This window comes from Hyla sarda, chromosome 2 (genome assembly GCF_029499605.1).
Source record: "Hyla sarda isolate aHylSar1 chromosome 2, aHylSar1.hap1, whole genome shotgun sequence".
Lineage (NCBI taxonomy): Eukaryota > Metazoa > Chordata > Amphibia > Anura > Hylidae > Hyla > Hyla sarda.
In genome coordinates, this window is record NC_079190.1 from 287654030 (window position 1) to 287675604 (window position 21575).

At 44.2% G+C, this 21575-nt stretch overlaps 1 protein-coding gene across 6 annotated transcripts in view; it reads left to right on the forward strand.

Moving 5' to 3' along the window:
* FGR (FGR proto-oncogene, Src family tyrosine kinase) overlaps positions 1–21575 on the forward strand; it is a 197654-nt gene that overhangs the window by 83895 nt on the left and 92184 nt on the right. For 2 of the 6 annotated variants that reach the window (XM_056557378.1, XM_056557380.1), the window contains exons 2-4: positions 326–372; positions 6111–6318; positions 21141–21237. In XM_056557378.1, the coding sequence (XP_056413353.1) occupies positions 6114–6318; positions 21141–21237 (302 nt within the window). In that variant the 5' untranslated portion in view covers positions 326–372; positions 6111–6113. Of the gene's footprint in view, positions 1–123; positions 158–325; positions 373–1014; positions 1045–6110; positions 6319–21140; positions 21238–21575 lie in introns of those variants that run through there. The other 4 variants (XM_056557379.1, XM_056557381.1, XM_056557383.1 and 1 more) reach the window with 4 other exon arrangements.

Below are 21575 nucleotides of genomic sequence, written 5' to 3' on the forward strand. Positions count from 1 at the left end.
TCTCTCATGAAATGATCTCCACCCTCACAGTCAATCAGGAAATGACTGACCGGCTGTACCTTAACAGGAAGGACGTGGTCAACTTTTCTCAACTTACGGTAGTGCATTTTATGATGCATCTTACACAATATCATAGGGTCACAGATGAAAAAGAATGGTAAAGATAATTGTCTTTTGTAGCCTTTGCCTTAGACTTTGAGGTGTAAGACAATTGATATGTGAGGAACTATGACTCGGTCGGTTTTACAGAGAGAAACTTCAATGTCTAGGACTATCAGGTGCCTAAAAGGATTGAAACTTATCACTGTCTTTTTTTGTCTTACAGACTATTCCCATCAGGTAATGCCTCTCTTCTGACATCAGTTTTCATCAGTAAGTATAATAACCTTAGTTGTAAGGTTATGTGGGTTTCTGAGTTTGCAGGACCTTTTATTTTTTAAACTATGCACAACTAATGTAAACTTTGCAGCTTTTCTCTTTAGGGATTTTTAGGGATACAGTTGTGTTTACAAATGTGTTTTGTACCTTTTTTCCCCCTTTCAATTGAAATATCAACAGATCTCCTTTGCAACAAAAAAAAAATTGAATGTGGGCATAAAGAGTATCTTTCAGCCTGTAGAAATGTATTTGCTTCTGTTCTGGTGTTTTTTTTATTTTTACACAATATGAATATAAATAAGAAATTGTTAAGACAACCGTTATAGTGAACTCAGCTGTACAGATGGTTAGAATATTCTGTTCTGTGATTGAAATTTGTAATGGGTGAAACCTGCAAAATTCCATACAAAATCCTGAATATTCATGCTATGGACTTAAAAATATGCAGTATCAATGGTGTATCATCCATGAGATATGGTGAGAACCCTGGTTGAATTCAGGAGGATGTCCTCTTGGCCTGGCAGAAGACTGAAATCAGGAAGTGAGTGCAGGGAATGGGGAGGGAATGGGGAGGCACAGCTCTCTCAGGCTTCAGTGACATCGTACCTGCTGGGGAACGTACGCTTTCTCCTGCCCCGAGCTCACACAATGTGAGTAAGGGGAAAGGTATGATACAGAGCTTTTTAAAGTTCGGAAATTTTTTGCAAGGGCTGGAGGGGTGTTTGGAGTAGTTAGGGAATATAATCTGAGTTAGTTTAGAAAATATGGTTGGATGACAGGTACTCTTTAACCCTACGTGCACTAGCAAAACAAAAAACGTTTTCATTAACATAATCTTTAGAATCAAAAGGCTGCATTGCACTGTATAGCTTCCGGCTAGTTTTCCTGTGCCATGACTCTCCTAGCCACCAATTATGCAGGGAACAACAACACAGTCCTGTTCACCTTAATAAAGATGAGCTGCAATTTCTTGAACAATGGGTGATCAGAATTGCTGTGCAGGAAGAAGCTTAAAGGACAACTGCAGCGTTATTACACTTATCCCCTTTTATCAGGGGTTGTATTATTTATTCAGCAACCGGGATTAAGCGTTATCGGTCCGAGACTCCACAGGCGCTAGAAGCTAAACTCCAGAGGTTGACATTTGCTCATCAACAAGACCCTTCCCCTTACCTCTTTCGTGCTCTCCAGGACACCAGGGTTCGGCTGGATGCTCTTCAATCTACTGTTTTTGAGAAGGCTTTGCGCTGGACTAAAGCCAATAAGCCTGACGTCTATTGGCATCCAAGCTAAAAAAGAAGACTTAATTTAATAGGGTACATAGCCTCCAGCTGTGCCCTGGTGTTCGCTACTCTCACCCTGACAGGATTTATTCTGACTTCCTTTCTTACAACTCCCACTTGTACTCAGCCCTCTCGTCCTCCTTCCTTTTCCGCTAATCTTTCTTGCTTTCTTTCCACTGTTTCTCTCCCCATCTCCCTCCTGACGCTGGAAAGGTACTGAATGCCCCCATCTCACATGAGGAGGTGTCTATGGCTCTGTCATGGCTTAAGTTGGGCAAATCTCCAGGGCCGGATGGCCTCACTGCTGCTTATTATAAGAAATGTAGTTCCTTACTTGTTCCCCATCTGGTCACTCTTTTCAATTCCCTTATGTCCCCTGCTCCCCTTCCTACTGAATTTTTAGTTGCCCTGATAACTATTCTACCTAAACCTAATAAAGACCCTCTTCGCACGACTAATTACTGTCCCATCTCTGTCTTAAATATTGATTATAAACTGTTAACCTCTATTTTGGCGGCTCATTTAAACAGATACTTGCCGACATTGATAAACTTGGACCAGGTTGGCTTTGTACCGGGCCGTCAAGCTCCTGATAATATTAGGAAGGTGCTTAACCTTATTCATTTGTCAAATTCTACTGCTACTCCACTGTTTGTACTGTCTTTAGATATAAAAAAAAGCATTTGACTGTGTATCTTGGCAATATCTGTTTGCGGTGCTTACAAAATTTGGGTTTTCAGGCCCCTTTGTCCAGGTTCTGAGACATATATACTCTTCCACGACTGCTTTTCTGAAATTACCCTCCACTTCCCCCCAACCCCTAATGATTCAGCGATGCACCCATCAGGGGGTGTCCACTTTCGCCAGTGTTGTTTGTTTTGGTGACGGAGCCCCTGGCTGCTTTGATACGAGGTAATCCATACATTAGGGGTGTATTGGTGGCATCTGCAGAATATAAGGTCAATCTTTTTGCTGATGACCTCCTCCTGATGTATCCTTGCTGAATCTTTTTAACCCCTTAAGGACCAAGCGTTTTTCTGTTTTTGCACTTTCATTTTTTCCTCCTTGCATTTTAAAAAGCATAACCCTTTCAATTTTGTACCTAAAAATCCATATGAGGGTTTATTTTTTGCGCCACCGATTCTACTTTGTATTGAAATCAGTTATTTTACCCAAAAATCTATGGTGAAACAGGGAAAAAAAAATCATTGTGCAGCAAAAAAAAACAAAAAACACCATTTTGTAAATTTTGGGGACTTCCGTTTCTTCGCAGTACATTTTTCGGTAAAAATGACAATTTATCTTTATTCTGTAGGTCCATATGATTAAAATGATACCCTACTTATATAGGTTTGATTTTGTTGTACTTTTGGAAAAAATCATAACTATATGCATGGAAATTAATGCATTTAAAATTGTCCTCTTCTGACCCCTATAACTTTTTTATTTTTCCGCGTATGGGGCGTTAGGGATTATTTTTTGGGCCGTGATCTGAAGTTTTAATTGGTACCATTTTTGTTTTGATCTGACTTTTTGAACGCTTTTTATTCCTTTTTTTATGGTATAAAAAGTGACCAAAATACTCTATTTTGGACTTTGTTTTTTTTTTTGCACGTACGCAATTGACCGTGCGGTTTAATTTACGATATATTTTTATAGTTCGGACATATACCACATATGTTTCTTTTTATTATGTTTATATATTTTTACATGGAATTTGTGAAAAGGGGGGTGATTTAAACTTTTAATAAGGAAGGGGTTAATGGGTTTGTTTTAAAACTTTTTTTTTACACTTTTAGTCCCCTTAGGGGACTTTTAGGGGACTTTTAGGATGAATCCTTAGATTCCTCATACAGATCATTATGGTTCCAGGATAAAGGCACCTTTAGACATTATGGTTCCATAGAACCATATTGATCAGTGTGCTCTGCGCTCGATTGATAAAGCCTGGCCCTGCCAGGCTGTATCATTCAGAGCACCGGAGCCGCCGCAGCAGGAGAGGTAAGCCCTCAGGCTACCTCAGCAGTGGATCGCCCCCTTGCGATCGCACTGCGGGGGTCGATCCACCCCACTGGATAACCAGTGACACGATAAAGGCACCTTTAGACGCCACTGTCAACTTTGACAGCGGCGATCTAAAGGGTTAATAGCCAGCTATTAACATGTCGGCTATTAACGCCGGCCCCCAGCTACAGGAATCAGCTGGGGGCTGGCCGGTATGACGTGGGCTTGAGTCAGAAGCCCGCGTCTTACCCCGTTAATGGCCATTGGACGAGTATAGACGTCAATGGTCGTTATCGGTTTAAAGTACTTACTGACTTTTCCACCTGCTCTGGCTTAAACGTTAATGTTAATAAATCTGAAAACCTATACTGCTATGTGCCTGCCCCCACGCAACAGCTTATCTCCCTTAATTTTGGTTTTCATGACTCTTCCTCTGGGTTTCCACATCTTGGTATAAAACTTACTCCATCTCTACATTCCCTTTATGGAAGTAATTATGTCCCTTTCTATGGCTCTATCCGGGCCGACTTAGCTAAATGGAATTTCCCTTATCTGTTATGGTTGGGTAGGATTAACGTTGTGAAAATTTTTATTTTGCCACGCCTTTTCTATCTTTTTTGCTCCCTCCCCATTCCTATAGTAAAATCACATCTTTTGTCGCTGCAAAAAAGACGTTTTAGCGTTATTTCTGGGCATATAAAAAGCCTTGTATTGCTAAATCAGTAATGCATTATAATAGGAAGTTGGGGGGTTTATCAGTTCCCAATTTTCTGAAATACTATTATGCGGATTGTGTGGCCAAGCTAGCTCTTGTTAACATCCCTTCAGGTGCTCTTAAATGGGTGTCACTGGAGAATTCTTTGCTTGCCCCATATTCTTATGTGGCCCTCATGCCTGGTCTTTGCATTGTTGCCATCTTCTGCCCCGGTGGTCTTTTATTCTCTATCTCTCTGGTGTCAGGTTCACTTTAAGTTTTCTCTCCAATCTTCTTTCTCTCTCTTGTTACCTATTCTATCTAAGGCTTCTTTCACACTACATAATTACTCCGTTTTCGAAGTTCCGTCATAAAATCGGCAGTTACAAAATCCTATACGATAATCACAACACTTTATATCAACCTGAGAATTGAACCCCCACCAGGGTCTCCCACCCACATTACTACCAGGACCCTGCTGTTTAGCTTTCTACCCTCTTTGCCACAAGATCTCCATAGACCACAATGGGCCCATTGATATCAATGGGCAAAAAATCACAATGTTTTAGATCTAGCCCATTCATTCCGATACACCACCAATAGACCCTGGAGGCTGACGTCATACTCAGCCTTCAATGGCATTCAGACCCGGCATATAGAGATGAGCGAACTTACAGTAAATTCGATTTGTCACGAACTTCTCGGCTTGGCAGTTGATGACTTATCCTGCATAAATTAGTTCAGCTTTCAGGTGTTCCGGTGGGCTGGAAAAGATGGATACAGTCCTAGGAAAGAGTCTCCTAGGACTGTATCCACCTTTTCCAACCCACGGGAGCACCTGAAAGCTGAACTAATTTATGCAGGATAAGTCATCAATTACCGCGCCGAGAAGTTTGTGACGAATCGAATTTACTGTAAGTTAATTCATGGAAATATGTATATATAAAGTGCTGTATCCACACACTGTAACTCGGACCTGAGGAAGGAGGGAGAAACATATAGATAGATGTATTAAATGAGTATATATATATATATATATATATATATATATATATATTATTATTTTTTTCCTTTTTTTTTAGGAATCACCATCATTACTGAAACGATAGGGTTGAAAAGTGTTGAAAAGACTCATAAAAAATGTGTTAATAAAGCTAAAACCTTGATTAAAAATGGAATTGTGCAAGAAAATTATTATATTTTAAATTACAAGTAAGAATTGCTTGAAAAAGATGAGGCAGGCAAAGGAGCAAGCAACCAGAGAATTAACTCCGCTTTCTGAAACTTTATAAATGCTTTAAAGTGTCAGGTTTCTTCCCAGATAATTCACATGAATTTCAGAGTGGTTTTAGAAAAAAAAAAGAGTGATTTTGGCTGAAATGTAGGGAACACGCCCCTTTTCCTGAAAACAACGCCCATTTTGTAGTTTTTTTTTTTTCACTCTGAGTGATTCAGATTCTGTCTGGTTTTTTCTGTCGCACATTCTGTTGCACGTTCCGTGCAACAGAATTTAGCCGCAAAACCCGGCCTGGCCAGGTGCGATCATTACATCATGGCTGCAGAAAGGGCATGATGATATGCGATTTCATGTTCTATTATAGTCCAATATGGCTAATATTTGCCTATTATAAACATGATAATATGTTAGTATTTTTTTGGGCTCAGTTAAGTATCTCTATATTATCACCTGATTAAACATGCCCTCTATAGAATACTACAGAAATGTTGTATTTTGACTGTGGTCTTTACAGGTAATGGGCTGTGCACAGTGCAAAAAGAAAGAAGAAAAAGCAGAAGCAGTAAGTGCAGAGAACTATTCCAGTAAACGCTATTACCCAGATCCTACAACAACATTCCACAACCCGGGCATTAGCATTTCAGCCAGCAAGTCAATATGTATACTCGGAGGACCATTCGTGGGTGGAGGACCAAGAGGAATGGGTGTCACAGGATCTTCCGGTAAGGTGAAAAAAAGACAGCTTGCGTTCATTAAGAGCTTTATATATGGAGTCTTTAACAGCATAGCCAACAAGAAGCGCCATATATAGGATATGCTATAAATGTTTAATAGGTGGGCACCACACCTTTTGGAGAACAGCATTTTTGTGATCTCATTTGTGCAGTCTAAACAGCTCTGCAAAGAGGGTGAAAACAGGCAAGACCTTCCTGCATCTATCTTTTATAGTCTATAGAAGTTACAAAAACAGTTAAGTCTATATTATAAATTGAAATATCCTTTTCACATCATGGTAGATAACATGGGAAAAGACGTGGCAACAGTTTTGCTTTATTTCCTCTAAGACCAAAACTAGAGATGAGCGAACTTTAGAAAAATTTGATTTGGCCGATTGGCGAATCTGTATTATAAAACGGCTATTTCTGAGCTACAGAGAGCCTCAATAGGGGCGTAGAACAGTTTGCTTTATTCTAACACTCATAGGGAGTGTGCTGTGTTAGTGAAATATTACTGTTATTCAGTATGACATGCAGATTACAGGCATCGCTATTAGAATCACTGCGGCAGAGTGTCTGAATGTGGCAGCAGGGAAACCATATGGCGTCACAATTCTGGTGAGCATGGAGCTGACGGCTCGCCGCAAGGCGAGCTACCACCTGTTCCAGCCCCTGCCTCTCACCGCATCCCCCCCCCCCCACACACACACTATCTTACACTTTTGTGGAACTGCAAGTGTTTCATTTAATCAGCAATGGTTCATTGGGATCGCTCCAACCTGTTTCATTGGATTCTTGTGGTAATTCCCCAGCTACTATATGACTTGGACGACCATAGAGCCACAGTCTTGAAAAGATTACATTGATTTTTTGAAACTGAAATTTAAGATTTTGAAATTGAAATGTAAGATTACACTCCCAAGTTTTAATGTCCCGGGCCCAGGCATCTGGTTACAAAAGACCAAACCTAACAAGGAGGCACGTGTCACATGGCGGCACAATGACAGAGCCTGGAGGTGGCATCAGTATGAGGAGACCATATAGTGGCTGAATGACCGCCTGGAGTTTGTGGCAGCATAAGGAGACCAGATAGTGGCTGAATGGCACAGCTTGGAGTTGGCGGCAGCATGAGTAGAACATACAGTGGCTGAATGGCACAGCCTGGAGTTTATGGCAGCATGAGGAGACCATATAGTGGCTGAATGGCACAGCCTGGAGGTGGTGAAGCATGAGGAGCAGGGCCAGATTAAGGCTTCCTGGAAGACGGAGCACTTCATTATGATGGGGCCCCCTCGACAGTTCCCCCACATTAGGTGCAGTATAGTTCCGCCGCATTAGGTTGTAGTTCCCCACATTAGGTGCAGTATAGTTCCCCCACATTAGGTGCAGTATAGTTCCCCACATTAGGTGCAGTATAGTTCCCCCGCATTAGGTTGTAGTTCCCCCACATTAGGTGCAGTATAGTCCCCCACATTAGGTGCAGTATAGTTCCCCCACATTAGGTGCAGTATAGTTCACCCACATTAGGTGCAGTACAGTTCCCCCACATTAGGTACAGTACAGTTCCCCCACATTAGATGCAGTACAGTTCCCCCACATTAGGTGCAGTACAGTTCCCCCACATTAGGTACAGTATAGTTCCCCACATTAGGTACAGTATAGTTCCCCACAGACATAGAGCCTTCAGCCATATACAGTGTATGGCTGGAAGCTGTATGCCTGTTTACTGCCCCACTTCAGTGTTCCGACCTCCGCTCCCCCGGTCTGGGGACCCCGGGGACCAGGGTCACGGTCTACTGCTATGGGCCATAGCAGTAGGTCCCAGGACCATAGGAGCGGAGGTCGGAAAACTGCAGCTCTTAAGGAGAGGAGCTGCAAATCTGATATATCTGCTGTGTGGTGCGGAGTGAATATTATAAACTTGTGAACTGGATTGATTTGTGTGAGTACTTGAATTTGCACAGAGGGATCACTGCTTTTTTTTTTTTTAAACAGCCTTTTCACCTCATTTTTTTTCTCCAGTCAGCTTCTACGGGGAGGGGCGGATTGGACACAGGTGTATAAATTGCAGCTTGGGACTCATTCTGAGCTTGCTCTGACTGAGACTTGCTTTCAAAGAGAGGAGCTGCAAGAGAGTTAGAAATCTGAGAGTTTGAAAGCAGGAGTTTGCGATCGCTGTGAGTGTTACTTTGCTTACACTGTAGAGATTTTAACTCAGAAGGCTACTGAGAATTCATTTGTAATTTTTACTGTCTGTTTTTTGCTGTAAAGATGTTAAATCCCCATATCTAGATGGCCTCCATGTTGGAAAATGCAGTCCAATGTACATCCTGTTCAATGTATGCAAACCTTGAACAACAGTTTGAGGGTGCATATTGTTGTGCGAGATGTGTGCTAGCTGATCGTTTAGAAGCCCAGATCCTGCATCTAGAGGAGCAACAATGAGGAGCATTGACAACATGGAGAGGAGTCTCCTGCTCACTGAGCAAGTACTCTCTGGGGTAGAGGTGGGGGAGGATAGTGGGACGGAGGTGCAGGACAGTCAGGCAGCTAGCTGGGTTACAGTTAGAAAACGGGGTAAAGGGAAAAGTGTCAGGGAGGCTAGTCCTGATCTGGCACACCCCAACAAGTTTGCCCGGTTGGCAGATGAGGGGGATACCATTTTAGAGCTAGCAGTACTGCAGCAAGATACTGCCTCTGACCAACAGGGGGGTGTCTGCTCCAGTAAGGAGGGAAGGAGGAGTGCAGGGCAGGCCAGACATGTACTGGTAGTGGGGGACTCAATTATTAGGGGGACAGACAGGGCAATCTGTCACAAAGACCGGGATCGCCGAACAGTGTGTTGTCTTCCTGGCGCTCGAGTTCGGCACATCGCGGATCGGGTTGACAGGTTGCTGGGTGGGGCTGCAGAGGATCCATCAGTCATGGTACATATTGGCACCAATGACAAAGTAAGAGGTAGGTGGAGTGTCCTTAAAAATGATTTCAGGGACTTAGGCCGCAAGCTTAAGGCAAGGACCTCCAAGGTAGTATTTTCTGAAATATTACCTGTACCACGAGCCACACCAGAGAGGCAGCGGGAGATCAGGGAGGTAAACAAGTGGCTCAGAAGCTGGTTTAGAAATGAGGGGTTTGGGTTCATGGAGAACTGGGCTGACTTTGCTGTCTGTTACCGGCTCTACCATAGGGACGGGCTGCAACTCAATGGGGAGGGTGCAGCTGTGCTTGGGGAAGAGATGGCTAGAAGGGTGGAGGAGTGTTTAAACTAGGGACTAGGGGGGAGGGAATCTACAACATAGAGGGGGAAGATAGTGTATATAGAGAGGGGGGACTAAGTAATATACCTGGGGGTGGAGCGGTGGGAGGGGTTAGAATAATTAATAGGGATAGGCTTCATAGGAAGAAAAAACATACACCATTGAATTGATGACTAATGCCAGAAGTCTTACCAATAAAACTGACGAACTGGAGTGGTTGATGTCTGAGGAGAATTATGACATAGTGGGTATAACAGAGACTTGGTTGGACGATAGCTGTGACTGGGCTGTCAACATACAGGGTTTTAGTCTATTCAGGCCGCACTACGGGAGGATATAGGGGAGGGAAATGATAATGTAGAGTCATTATGGGTAGAAATGTATGGAGATAAAAAAAAAAAATCCGTATAGGGGTTTGCTATAAGCCACCAAACATAATGGAAGAGGCAGAAGATCAATTACTGAGGCAAATAAACAAGGCAGCAAATCAAAATGGCGTGATAATAATGGGGGACTTTAACTATCCTGATATAAATTGGGAGACTGAGACCTATGAATCTCATAAAGGAAACAGGTTTCTGACTATAGCTAAAGACAATTATCTGTCCCAAATTGTGCAGGGCCCGACCAGAGGGGGCGCCCTACTAGACTTAATATTAACCAGCAGACCTGACAGAGTAACTAATGTGCAAGTAGAAGGATACCTAGCAAATGGTGACCATAATATAATACATTATATCTTGTTCTTCAAAAAGGGAATCTCTCAAGGGGCCACAAAAACAATGAACTTTAGGAAGGCAAAGTTTGATCAACTCAGAGAAGCCCTTAACAATATAACATGGGATAATGTCCTCAAAAACAAGAATACTGACACTAAATAGGAGACTTTAAAAAAATATCTTACATTTTCACTGCAAGATGTATATACCTTATGGGAATAAAAGGGTCAGAAATAAAAGAAAACCAATATCGATGAACAAAAATGTTAAGGGGGCAATAAATGACAAAAATAAGGCATTTAAACTACTAAAACAGGACAGCAGTGAAGAAGCATTAAAAAGGTATAGAGAAAAAAGTAAAATATGTAAAAAAAAACAGATAAAACCCGCAAAAATGGAGACAGAAAGACCCATTGCCAAAGAGAGTAAAACTAACCCCAAAATGTTCTTTAACTACGTAAATAGCAAAAAGATCAAAAATGAAAGTGTGGGCCCTTTAAAAAATGACGAGGAAGAAATTATAAACGGGGATCAGGAAAAAGCAAATATATCAAATATATACAAATTCTTCTCCACTGTGTCCACCGAGGAAAATGAAATGCCAGGTGAAATACAACGAGATAAGGTAAACTCCCCAGTACAGATCACCTGTCTAACCCAGGAAGAAGTACAGTGCCGCCTACAAAAAATCAAATCACCAGGTCCAGATGGCATTCACCCCCGTGTTCTAAAGGAATTAAGTAATGTGATAGACAGACCCCTATTTTTAATATTCAGGGACTCTATAGTAACAGGGACCGTTCCCCAGGACTGGCGCATGGCAAATGTGGTACCAATATTTAAAAAGGGATCAAAAGGTGACTTATAGACCTGTTAGTTTGACCTCCGTTGTATGTAAATTGTTTGAGGGTTTTCTAAGGGATGCAATTCTGGAGTATCTTAATAAAAATAAATGCATGACCCCATATCAGCATGGCTTTATGAGGGATTGGTCCTGTCAAACTAACCTGATCATTTATGAGGAGGTGAGCTCCAGACTGGACCAAGGTGAATCGCTGGATGTCGTATATCTGGATTTTTCCAAAGCATTCGATACGGTGTCACATAAAAGGTTGGTGCATAAAATGAGAAGGATGGGGCTGGGGGAGAATGTGTGTAAGTGGGTAAGTAACTGGCTCAGTGATAGGAAACAGAGGGTGGTTATTAATGGTACTTATTCTGATTGGGTGACTGTAACTAGTGGGGTACCACAGGGGTCCATCTTGGGTCCTGTTCTATTTAATATATTCATTAACCCCTTAAGGACCAAGCCCATTTTCACCTTAAGGAGCAGAGCGTTTATTTCACATCTGACCACTGTTACTTTAAGCATTAATAACTCAGGGATGCTTTTACTTATGAATTTGATTCCGAGATTGTTTTTTCATGACATATTCTACTTTAACATAGCAGTAAAATTTCGACGATACTTGCATCATTTCTTGGTGAAAAATTCAAAAATTTCATGAAAAATTTGAAAATATTTCAATTTTCGAACTTTGAAACTCTCTGCTTGTAAGGAACATAGACATACCAAATAAATTATATATTGATTCACATATACAATATGTCTACTTTATGTTTGCATCATAAAGTTGACAGGTTTTTACTTTTGGAAGACATCAGAGGGCTTCAAAGTATAGCAGCAATTTTCTAATTTTTCACAAAATTTTCTAAATCTGAATTTTTCAGGTACCAGTTCAGTTTTGAAGTGGATTTGAAGGACCTTCATATTAGAAATACCCACCAAATGATGCCATTATAAAAACTGCACCCCTCAACGTATTCAAAATGACATTCAGAAAGTGTGTTAACCCTTTAGGTGTTTCACAAGAATAGCAGGAAAGTGAAGGAGAAAATTCAAAATCTGCATTTTACTCTCGCATGTTCTTGTAGATCCAGTTTTTGAATTTTTATAAGGCGTAAAAGGAGAGAAATCCCCCCAAAATTTGTAACCCAATTTCTCTCGAGTAAGGAAATACCTCATATGTGTATGTCAAGTTTTCGGCGGACGCAGTAGAGGGCTCAGAAGGGAAGGAGCGACAATGGGATTTTGGAGAGTGAATTTTTCTGAAATTGTTTTTGGGGGGCATGTCACATTTAGGAAGCCTCTATGGTGCCAGAACAGCAAAAAAAAAATCCACGTGGCATACTATTATGGAAACTACACCCCTCAAGGCACATAACAAGGGGTCCAGTGATCCTTAACACCCCACAGGTGTTTCACGACTTTTCATTAAAGTCGGATGTGTAAATACATTTTTTTTCCCTAAAATGTTGGTTTTCCCCCAAATTTTACATTTTTACAAGGGGTAATAGGAGAAAAAGCCCCCCCCCCCCCCCCCCAAATTTGTTAGGCAATTTCTCTTGAGTACGAAAATACCCCATATGTGGCCCTAAACTGTTGCCTTGAAATATGACAGGGCTCCGAAGTGAGAGAGCGCCATGCGCATTTGAAGACTAAATAAGGGATTTGCATAAGGACGGAACCGGATGCAAGAATGACACTTGCCTCCGATACCAAAAATACCCTATGGAAGTTTCCCAAACAGGGTGTCTCCAGCTGTTGCAAAACTTCCAGCATGCCTGGAAAGTCAATAGCTGTCCGGCAATACTGGGAGTTGTCTTGCAACAGCTGGAGGCTCCGTTTTGGAAACAGTGTCATACGAGAATTTTTTTTTTTGGGGGGGGGGAGGTGACTGTGTAGGGGTATGTGTGTATGTAGAGTTTTACTTTTTATTTTGTGTAATGTAGTATAGTGTAGTGTTTTTAGGGTACACTCACATGGCCGCGGTCTACAGCGAGCTTCCCGCTGGGAGTTTGAGCTGCGGTGGAAAATTTGCTGCATCTCAAACTTGTAGCAAGAAGCTCGCTGTAGACCCCGGCCGTGTGAATGTACCCTGTACATTAACATGGGGGGGGGGGGGTGCTCAAACCTCCAGCTGTTGCAAAACTACCACTACCAGCATGCCCTTTGGCTGTCCGTGCATGCTGGGGGTTGAAGTTATGCAACAGCTGGAGGAACACTGGTTGCAAAACACAGAGTTTGTTACTTAACTCAGTGTTTCACAACCAGTGTGCCTCCACTTGTTGCAAAACTACAACTCCCTGCATGTACGGTCTATCAGTGCATGCTGGAAGTTGTAGTTTGCAACAGCTGGAGGCACACTGGTTGCGAAACACTGTTAGATAACAAACTTCGCAACCAGTGTGCCTTCAGCCGTTGCAAAAACTACAACTCTCAGCATGCAGTGACAACTGAGGGCATGCTGGGACTTGTAGTTATGCAACAGCTGGAGGCATACTACTAACACTCCCAGCATGCCCTTTGGCTGTCCGTGCATGCTGGGGGTTGTAGTTATGCAACAGCTGGAGGCACACTGGTTGCAAAACACTGAGTTTGTTACTTAACTCAGTGTTTCCCAAAAAGGGTGCCTCCAGCTGTTTCAAATTTGCAACTCCCAGCATGCACGGACAGCCAAAAGACATGTTGGGAGTTAGTTTTGCAACATCTGGAGGGTCCCAGTTTGGTGACCACTGTGCAGTGGTGTCCAAGCTGTAGCCCTCCAGATGTTGCAAAACTTCAACTCCAAGCATGCCCAGACTGTCAAGGCATGCTGGGAGTTGTAGTTCTGCAACATCTGAAGGGCTAGATGTTACAGAACTACAACTCCCAGCATGCCCGGACTGTCTGGGCATACTGGGAGTTGTAGTTTAGCAACATCTGGAAGTGCTACAGTTTGGATACCACTGAACAGTGGTCTCCAAACTGTGGGCCTCCAGATGTAGCAAAACTACAACTCCCAGCATGCCCAGACAGCCTTTGGCTGTCTGCGCTTGCTAGGAGTTGTAGTTTGGCAACTCCTGGAACGCAGCAGTGAAGATCACTTAGGGCTGATCCTTTACTGCTGCGTCCGCCGCTGCCTCCGTCGGTCCCGCGCTGCCTGTCCCGATCTTGCCACCAGTCCCGCTGCGATCGTCTGTCCGGGTGTGAGGTGAGATTTCCGAACCCATCCACCATCTTCCCCCCCCCCCCCGCTCTGCACCGACATTCAGGGGCGGGCAGAGCGGGGATTTCACCTTTAACCTCCCGCCCCCCTCCTGCCATTGGTCGCTAGCCCTAACAACCAATGGCAGGGGTTTAGGAGCGAGGTGGCAGCTGCCACCTCGGTCCTATCCCTTAGGATGATTGGGGCTTTCCGATCATCCCTATTTTCCGGGCGATCGGCTCACCAGAGACCCAATCAGCCCGGAACCCCGCAAGTCCTTGTCATTAGTCAGTCACTGACTGACTGACTAATGACAACGATCAGCAGCAGGGGACCAGTCTGATTGGTCCCCAGCTGCATAGTGTCATTGGTCAGCTGTCCAGAACAGCTGAGATGACGTTTCTATCACCATGCCAACGGACATGGTGATAGAAAATGTATTGGACGTGTATACACGTCCATTTGCATAAGTCACAGGAAAAATGGACGTGTATACACGTCCATTTGCGGGAAGGGGTTAATGACCTTGTAGAGGGGTTGAATAGTAAAGTAGCAATCTTTGCAGATGATACTAAACTCTGTAAAGCGGTAAACACTATAGAGGACAGTGCACTGTTACAAATGGATCTGGATAGGTTGGAGGTTTGGGCTGGGAAGTGGCAGATGAGGTTCAACACCGATAAATGTAAGGTAATGCACATGGGGAAGAAAAATCCGGGCTGGGATTATGTATTATATGGGAGAACACTTGGGACAACTTACATGGAAAAGGATTTAGGAGTCTTAGTTAATAGTAAATTTAGCTGTAGTGACCAGTGTTGGGCAGCTGCTGCCAAGTCAAATAAAATAATGGGGTGCATCAATAGGGGCATAGATGCCCACGACAAGGAAATAATTCTATCGCTGTACAAATCACTAGTCAGACCACACATAGAATACTGTGTACAGTACTGGGCACCAGTGTACAAGAAAGATATAGTGGAGCTGGAGAGGGTTCAAAGACGGGCAACCAGAGAAATACGGGGAATGGGAGGACTACAGTACCCAGAAAGATTATCAGAATTAGGGTTTTTTAGTTTAGAAAAAAGAAGGCTTAGGGGAGATCTAATAACTATGTATACATATATCAGGGGGCAGTACAGAGATCTCTCCCATGATCTATTTATACCCAGGACTGTATCTATAACAAGGGGGCATCCTCTACGTTTAGAGGAAAGAAGGTTTCTACACCAGCACAGACTTTACTGTAAGAGCAGTGAGATTGTGGAATTCTCTGCCTGAGGAGGTGGTCATGGGGAACTCTGTGACAGAGTTCAAAAGGGGTCTGGATACATTTTTAGAGAGTAATAACATTACAGGTTATGGATTTTAGATTTATAGGGATAGAACGTTGTTCCAGGGATTTATTCTGACTGCCATATTGGAGTAGGGAAGGAATTTTTACCTTAGTATGAGGGTTTTTGCCTTCCTCTGGATCAACTCAGTAGGGACACATTAGGGATATAGGTTGAACTTGATGGACTTTGGTCTTTTTCAACCTTATGAACTATGTTACTGAAGATGACAAGCCGCTGGTCCCTTACCATGCGCACGCGTCCTCCTCGAAGCTCCGCTCCACTACACTCTCTTTTCTCGTATGGGCACATGCACGGGACGGGATCTCCCAGCGGCCCCTGCGTTTTTAAAGTTAACGCGGGGGCCCCAGCAGAGAGGTAACCGCCGGGACATCCCGAATGTGACAGAGGCCAACTGCGGGCATAGGCCTGGAGCAGGTGCTCCATAGCACCAATGATGATCCGGCCCTGATGAGGAGACCATATAGTGGCTGAATGGCACAGCTTGGTGTTGTCTGAAGCATGAGGAGACCATATAGTGGCTGAATAGCTCAGCCTGGAGTTGGCTAAAGCATGAGGAGACCATATAGAGGCTGAATGGCACAGCCTGGAGGTGGCTGAAGCATGAGGAGACCATATAGTGGCTGAATGGGACAGTTTGGAGTTGGCGGCAGCATGAGTGGAACATAATGGGGCAGAATGGCACAGCTTGGAGTTTGTGGCAACATGAGGAGACCATATAGTGTCTGAATGGCACAGCCTGGAGGTGGCTGAAGCACGAGGGGACCATATAGTGTCTGAATGGCATAGCCTGGAGTTGGCTGAAGCATGAGGAAACCATACAGTGGCTGAATGGCACAGGCTGGAGTTGGCTGAAGCATGAGGAGACCATATAGTGGCTGAATGGCACAGCCTGGAGGTGGCTGAAGCATGAGGAGACCATATAGTGGCTGAATGAGACAGCCTGGAGTTGGTGGCAGTAGCATCAGGAGTCCTGAAAGTGACCCGGTGATAGAGTGGTGCGGTGGGTGGCAATACCAGTACCCGGTGATGAAGGTGGGTGAAAAAAGGTCTGATGCGGTTAAATGTTTGTAACTGGGGAGCAGCACCTTAAATCTGTTTGGCACTATCCATATGTGTTAAGTGTTGGTATGGCACCATGGTCATCCTACTCTGATACATCGGGCATTGGTGGGTGGAAATACTGGCTGATCTATGCCTGATTCATCTTCACAAAGGTCAGTCTTTCCATATTTTTTGTGGAAAGACTAATTTTCCTTGGGGTGACTATGGCCCCTCCCGCACTAAACACCAGCTCTGATGGCACACTACTGGCCGGGCAGGACAGCTTTTCCAGGGCAAACTCTGCTAGTTCAGACCTGCGAGAGGATGGACAATGGCGCAGATAGGCATCAACCAATTGACTACATAGGATGCCTCTGTAGTAGATCAGTTTGTCCTCCCTCTCAGTGGGTGTAAAAAAGGCCCCTGTGGTGGTAGCAAGGGTCCAATAAGGTGGAGAGCCAGAAGTCATCCCGCTGCTGAATGGTGACAATTCGGCTGTCACTACACAAGCAAATGAGCATGCATCGTGCGCTTTGTGCAAGTGACTCTGAGAGGCTTCCTGCCTCCATCTCCACTGCATACTGCCACGGTGTGTCTGGGTGCTCTGTCTCGCCTTCCTCATAACCCTCTAGCTCCTCTGGCTGCTCCTGCTCCTCCTCTCAGATTACTAGAAAAACCGCACATTTGGTGAAACCTAAACTGTGCTCCACTGTGCCCCTCCCCCTCCTTCTCCAGTTCAGACCTCACAGGGCTCATGTGGCCGTGAGATGTAGGTGCCACGTCTCCAGTGCCCTGACCAGCCATCATTTTCAACACGTATTGTAAGAAATGAAGCCGTGGAATGACGTTATTCATCCAGTAATCCTTGCGACTTACTAATAGTGTGGCTTCCTCAAAGGGCCTGAGCAAACATCAGGTGTCACTTATAAGCTGCCACTAGTTGACATTGAAGTTACACAGGGGAGTACCCCTATCCGCTTGGATCATGAAGAAATCGGTGATGGATATTCGTATAGTCGGTCCAACATATGGAGGGTGGAATTCCAACGTGTGGCAACGTCGCAAATCTGACTATGTTGGGGATACCGTTCTGACGCTGCAGCTCAAGGAGGGTGTGCTTTGCGGTGTACGAGTGGCTGAAGTGCATGCAACATTTCAGGAACCGCTTGACAACCAGAATGAACACGTGTGCCATGCAGTGCGCATGGCTCTGCCTTCCCAGTACAGCGCAGACAAGATGTTCTTCCCGTTGTCAGTTACCATGGTTCCCATTTACAGGTTTCGTGGAGTAAGCCATGCTCCGATTTCTTTACGACTGACTTTTAGCAGTTCCTCCCCTGTGTGACTCCATTCGCCAAGGCAAACCATGTGAAGAACAGCATGACACCACCGTGCCCTGCACACATGGTATGCTGAAGGGGCACTGAGACTTGTCTGGGCAGTGGAGGCTAAGGACAAGTTGGAGGCTGAGGAGGTGGAGTTGCACTTGGACAGGTCACACCGCTTCCTCCTCCATGCTCTCAGGCTGTTGGTCCTGTGACAAACAGCCTGAGAGCATGGAGGAGGAAGCGGTGTGACCTGTCTAAGTTGGTGTTGTGGCTGTGCAGGATCCGCATTCATCCAGCGAGCCGTAAAGGACATGAGTTGTCCCTGACCATAGTTGCTGCCGTGCACTTTGGTACACACCGACAGGCTCAAGGACAGGCCCACCTTCTCTTGCACAAAATGGCTGGTACTGCCTTCTTTGCAAGGAAATGATGGCTTGGCACTCTCCACCTCAACTCGGCACAAGCCATCAGTTCTCTGAAAGGTGCAGAGTCCACCACTTGAAAAGGGAGGGACTGCAGCACCAGCAACTAAGACAGGAGCACATTCAGCTTCTTCGCCGTTACTGTCGTCTCTTGGACATGGCTTTGCAGATGGATTGTTGGCGGAATGACTGACTAAAAGTAGGAGGAGTAGGAGCATCTGGAGCGACAGAAGAAGGGTATGACACACAGCTCCCTTCGGCTGAGGTGGTGGAGCCTTGGCTGGCTGAAAGAGGGAGCGGCATGCCACTAGGTGATGCAGCAGGCTGGACCACTACATCGGAGCCACAGATCTCCCAGGCCGCTTTATGGTGGTGCAGCATTTGTTGACGCAGGGCCGTGATACCAACATTGGGACCATGGCAACGCTCCACCTTCTGCCAACATATCTTGCATGTGGCTATGTTAACCTCTTTCAGATGCTTGATGAAAAACTGCCACACAGTTGAGTAGCTGATTCTCCCACCAACAGTCCGCACTAATTGACTGCTACTGCCGCTGTCTCCAGGAACCCCTGTTCCACTACCTCCCGGGAAGGTAGGCTGCCGTGAAGCATGTGGTCTTCCTCAGGCCCGTTTGGCTCCAGAATTTCCACTTCTGCCACCATGCTGACTGCCAACCATGCTACCACCTTGCCGACTCATGAGCAACCTGCAACCCTCTTCTCCTGATGATGATGAAGCCCCTTCTGCACCCAGCTCCGAATTATGATCGGCTTCATCATCATCAACAAGTGTCTACATGTCACTGATGTCCTCCTCAGGTTCCTCAACAGTGTCTGCTTCAGGACCCTGAATGCTGGCAACACCGTCTCCCATGTCACTCTCCTCATCACTACTTGCCCGTCTAGTGGAGGAAGCTGCAGATGTCTCCTCCACTTCTTGGCTGGGCAGTAGCTGCTGACTGTCCTCTATTAGATTGTCCTCACTAAATAGTGGAGCTGAACCCACAGTATAAGATACTTCTTTAGGGGAGGAAACAGCATAGGACAGAGGCAATGGGAGGACAGGGACTACTCCTGAGCCACGCCAACTGACGGTTGTGTCTGAGGAACCCACCGACTGTTGACTGGGGGTATCAGATGTCACTTGTGATGAAGTGAATGACCGTGTTAACCAATCGATGACGGCAGATGGGTTGCTGGTCGAGACACTACCGCTAGCTGATACCGGGAGCTCAGACCACTAGCTGGGACTCCTGCTGCCACTTGTCCCTAGTCTGCTGTGACCTGAGCCTGATGAGTGTAGGCCTCTGTACACATCCTGGCACTTCTCTGCCTGACATACTTAGTGCGTATATGAGGGGAGTACAATATGCTTCACTACGCTTAAAACAGTATTTGTCTAGAACAGCAGCAGGTGTGTACTTTTGGCTGTCCTTTCACAGAATCTAGGCCCTTGACAGATTACCATGTACAAAGTAGTACATTACTTAGATCTAGGTATGTGGTATGCACTTATGAGGGCAGAAAAATGCGCTAAAAAAATACGCTTAAAAAAAAGCATTTTAGTAAAACACCAGCCGGTGATTACTTTTCCCTGGCCTTTTTACAGTATCTAGGCCCTTGTGAGTACAAAAAAGTACACTACTTAGATGTAGGTATGTGGTATCTAGGTCCTTGACAGATTAACCCACTTATGAGGGCAGAAAAATGCACCACAGTACACTTAAAAAAGTATCTGAGTACAACACCAGCTGGTGAGTACTTTTGCCTGGACTTTCACAGTATCTAGGCTCTTGACAGATTAACAGGTACAAAATAGTAGAACGCTGATGTGACTAGGAGGTGAAACGCTGCTGGAAAAAGCTTCTCTGTGTAACACACACACAGGACATCTGTTCTATCTCTCTGCAGTGTAATGAATGAAGTTACTAGCCCGAATATGGCTGCCGATTATATAGGGCTGTGGCATCACAGGGGTGACTGGCTGCTGATAGGCTGCATCCTGCATGTGATTTAGGGTCATCCTGCCTACTCGCCTTCCCGCCTTCCTAGTGTTCCTTGCCCCATGTCCTCACATGTGGATCCGACATTTTAGATGACCTGGAGCCTAAACCGCACTAAATTGAGTTTATTAAAGCTATTCACATGATAGAATCGCAGCAATATTCACATTCGTTGCAAATCAAATTTTTCATGAAATACGTAACGAATTCAGATTCGTCAGCTTTGATTCGCTCATCTCTAACCAAACCCATCAGGCTATGTACAAATATCTTTTTAGGGCTATGTTGAGCTTCAAAAAATGGCTGTTGTTCTGGCCAAAAAAAAACACCAAAACATTAAAATATATACCCTTTTTTTTTTTTTGCTTTTGGGACAATTGTGGCCTTTAATTTGCAATTTTTGACCTTATTTTTAGAAATTGGTATGCAGAAAAAGCTATAGCACAAACAATGGCAATTTGTCAGTTGGGATATATTCTGGCTGCTTATGGCCAAATGTGGCTGTATTTTGGCACATAAATGGCTAAAAAAATAAAGGCCCTGACACTTAATTTTATGGTCTTAATTAAGAATCCAATGTGAAAAATATGGCTGGATTTTGAGCCATTACAGACCAAGAACATAGCCATAGTCTTTATGCCCTAAAATAATCTCTCTTTCCTCTTCTTAGGAGCAACAACGTTTGTTGCATTGTATGATTATGAATCTCGGACAGAAGATGACCTGAATTTTGTCAAGGGAGATAAATTTCACATTATAAACAACTCGTAAGTAAAGAAACAAATCTCAAAACTAATATAACTAATGTTGTAAAATTATTTAGGCATGTGTTTTGTACAACTAACATGAATAGGACTTTTGTCACGTAACATAACCCAATAGAATTTATGAAAATGAGTTTCTAACTACACAACTGCTTTGAGTCTCTGAATAAATGCTAAGACAACTGGACTGATGTAAGCTTAGAACATCACATAAGCTTATAGGGGGGAATATATCAATGTTTAGGTGAACAATTTTGCTACACCTTTAATTTACATGGTGGCAATGTGTATATGTGCCACTTTTTTTTAAAATGGTTGCATGACATGATAAATATTGTGCT